The 2,187-nt window shown below is 59.9% G+C and overlaps 2 protein-coding genes across 2 annotated transcripts in view; both read left to right on the forward strand.

The window, feature by feature from the left end:
* Positions 1-1,198, forward strand: part of KIAA1755 (KIAA1755 ortholog) — an 11,411-nt gene extending 10,213 nt beyond the window's left edge. The window contains exons 9-11 of the mRNA XM_009994011.1: positions 145-283; positions 601-723; positions 1,148-1,198. Coding sequence (XP_009992313.1) covers positions 145-283; positions 601-723; positions 1,148-1,198 — 313 coding nt within the window. The remainder of the gene's footprint in view (positions 1-144; positions 284-600; positions 724-1,147) is intronic.
* A 192-nt stretch (positions 1,199-1,390) lies between these two features.
* TGM2 (transglutaminase 2) overlaps positions 1,391-2,187 on the forward strand; it is a 55,431-nt gene continuing 54,634 nt past the window's right edge. Inside the window, exons 1-2 of the mRNA XM_009994012.1 lie at positions 1,391-1,609; positions 1,692-2,022. Of these exons, the coding sequence (XP_009992314.1) occupies positions 1,391-1,609; positions 1,692-2,022 (550 nt within the window). The remainder of the gene's footprint in view (positions 1,610-1,691; positions 2,023-2,187) is intronic.

Consider the following 2,187-nt stretch of genomic DNA (forward strand, 5'->3'; position numbering starts at 1 on the left):
CCAGGCTCCCAGTGCCATCACCAGCTCCTAAGGAGCTGCCCCATCTCTAGCTCCTGCCAGCTGGAGAATTTCCTCTGTTGGCATCTTCAGGAGCAGCCAGCAGCTCACCCAGCACTGATGGCCCCTCTCCTCCCTGCCTGCCAGGACCAGCATGGAGCTGGCTGAGGGGCTGTACAGCCAGCTGGAGGAAGAGCTTCACAGCCTGGTGTCCCAGTCCAACAGCTGCCTGGAGCGCCTGGAGTTCCTCCAGAAGGTCCGGGAGCTGGAGGCTGAGTTTGGTGAGGTGAGTTGGGCATCCCTGGAGTGCCACAAGTTGTAGTTGTTCTCTGCAGTGTTTCCATAGCTGAGCATTTTGGGCAGGTTTCCTCAGTTTTTGATTATGAAGCCCAGAGAATAACAGGATTGCCTGGACTTTGATTTTCATTATGGGACAACATTACATGATGATGCTGGGATGGGAAGCACAGTTGAGGAAGGAAGGGGAGGTGCCACAGAAGCACAGCATGGGTGCCTGGTCCCCCCTGGCCCTCACCTCACTCTCTTCAGCTTGGGGGGCTGGATGGATGGGCCTCCCCTGAAACTCACCCTGCTCTCTTGCAGCTGGGGGGCTGGCTGGACGGGGAGGCAGAAGTGCAGCTGCAGGAAATGGGCACCAAGGAGTGGAGCCCCAACAGCACCCAGGGCTCCGAGGAGCACTTCAACGAGTTCCTGGTCCAGGCAACGGTAAGTTTGGAGAGGGATTTTCTGTCACACACGTCCCTGGGTATGGCTGCTGGGTGGCTCTGTCCCCTGTCTGGTGCTGGGCAGAAACTGAAAACACCACATGAGAAACATTCAGACTTCATTACAAGGTTTGGTAGATTCAGTCCAGATCTCCCAGGTTTGGAACGAGGCTTCTGGGCACAGCTGGGGCTCCCCAGGCTGGCTGGGTCAAGCTGCAGTTTTCAAGTCCAGTTTTTGCTGGTCTTTGGGCAGGACTTTGAGGGTTGTGTTGCTCCTTGGTGTGCTTTGGGCTGGGAGTGCTGTTCCCAGCCTGTGCTCCAGCCTTCACAGCCACTTCCTCCCTCAGGGCCAGGCTGCAGAGCCTGGATGTCCATCAGACATAAAATAATACGGTGACCAGGAACTGTCCCTCCTGTGCCCCTAGATGTGCAGGCCCTTCAGTTACATTCACTGCAGGGAGGATGAAGCAAGGTGACTTCAAGACAGGAGGATGAATTTTGTGCATTTTGAGCTCAGCCAGGACAGAGCAGAGATTTGGAGAATCCCCATTCTCTGTGTTTCTTCTCACTTTCCCAGAGCATTTCCCACAGAGCTCTGACAGAGATGTTGAGTGCTGATCTGCAGACCCTGCCTACAAGTCCTAGCAGGTCAGCACCATTCCCTGGGCATGGAGCTTGTTCCTTCATCCCTGCAGGCTCAGTACCAGCGTGGCCTGGCCTTGTGTCAGGAGGCAGCTGAGGTGCAGGACGCAGCTTTCCCGGAGGCACATCCCTTCCAGGTGGCTGCAGCCCTTTTCCGGAGGAAGCTGCTGAGGTTCCAGGGGCAGGTGGAGCAGCGGCAGGGGGGGCGGGAGCTGCTGCGGGAGCTCGGACGCTTCTCCAGCAAGGTGGGTGTGTGGGATCTTCTCCAGCAGCACCCGGGGCTGCCTGGGCAGCCAGGAAAACAGCCACGTTCCTTGTCTTTTCCAGATCGGGGGGCTGAAGGTGGGCTGCAGGCAGTGCTGGGGCCGGGGGCCGCGCGGGGAGGGCCAGGCCCTGCAGTGCCTGCAGAGCTCCTTCCAGAAGCTGTCGGTGGAGCTTGCCCTGGAGAAGCTGCAGGAGATGGAGGCTCAGGTGTGCAGGATGCAGAGCAGCCGAGGGCTGGCAGTCTGGACCCAGGCATGGCACAGCTACCAGGTGAGCCGGCAGATCCTGGAGGAGATGCTGGCAGAGCTGCAGGAGGCCTGGGGAGCACCAGGCGATGGGCAGGGAGATGCCTTTGGCTTCTCCAGCTCGGGCTCTGCAGCCCCTTGCAAGGAAGGTCCGGTCAGCAGAGCAACCACCAGCCCTGAGCCAGCGGTGCCCGAGGGCCAGGGGGCAGCAGAACAGCCAGAGCCCAGTGCTCAGGGGCCAGGACAGCCCCAGGCGCCAGGACCCACTCCCAGCCCCACACCTGGCGTGGGTCCAAGCTCCCTCCATCCCCGCG

The sequence above is a fragment of the Chaetura pelagica genome, unplaced genomic scaffold (assembly GCF_000747805.2).
Source record: "Chaetura pelagica isolate M959 unplaced genomic scaffold, ChaPel_1.0 scaffold493, whole genome shotgun sequence".
Classification (NCBI taxonomy): domain Eukaryota; kingdom Metazoa; phylum Chordata; class Aves; order Apodiformes; family Apodidae; genus Chaetura; species Chaetura pelagica.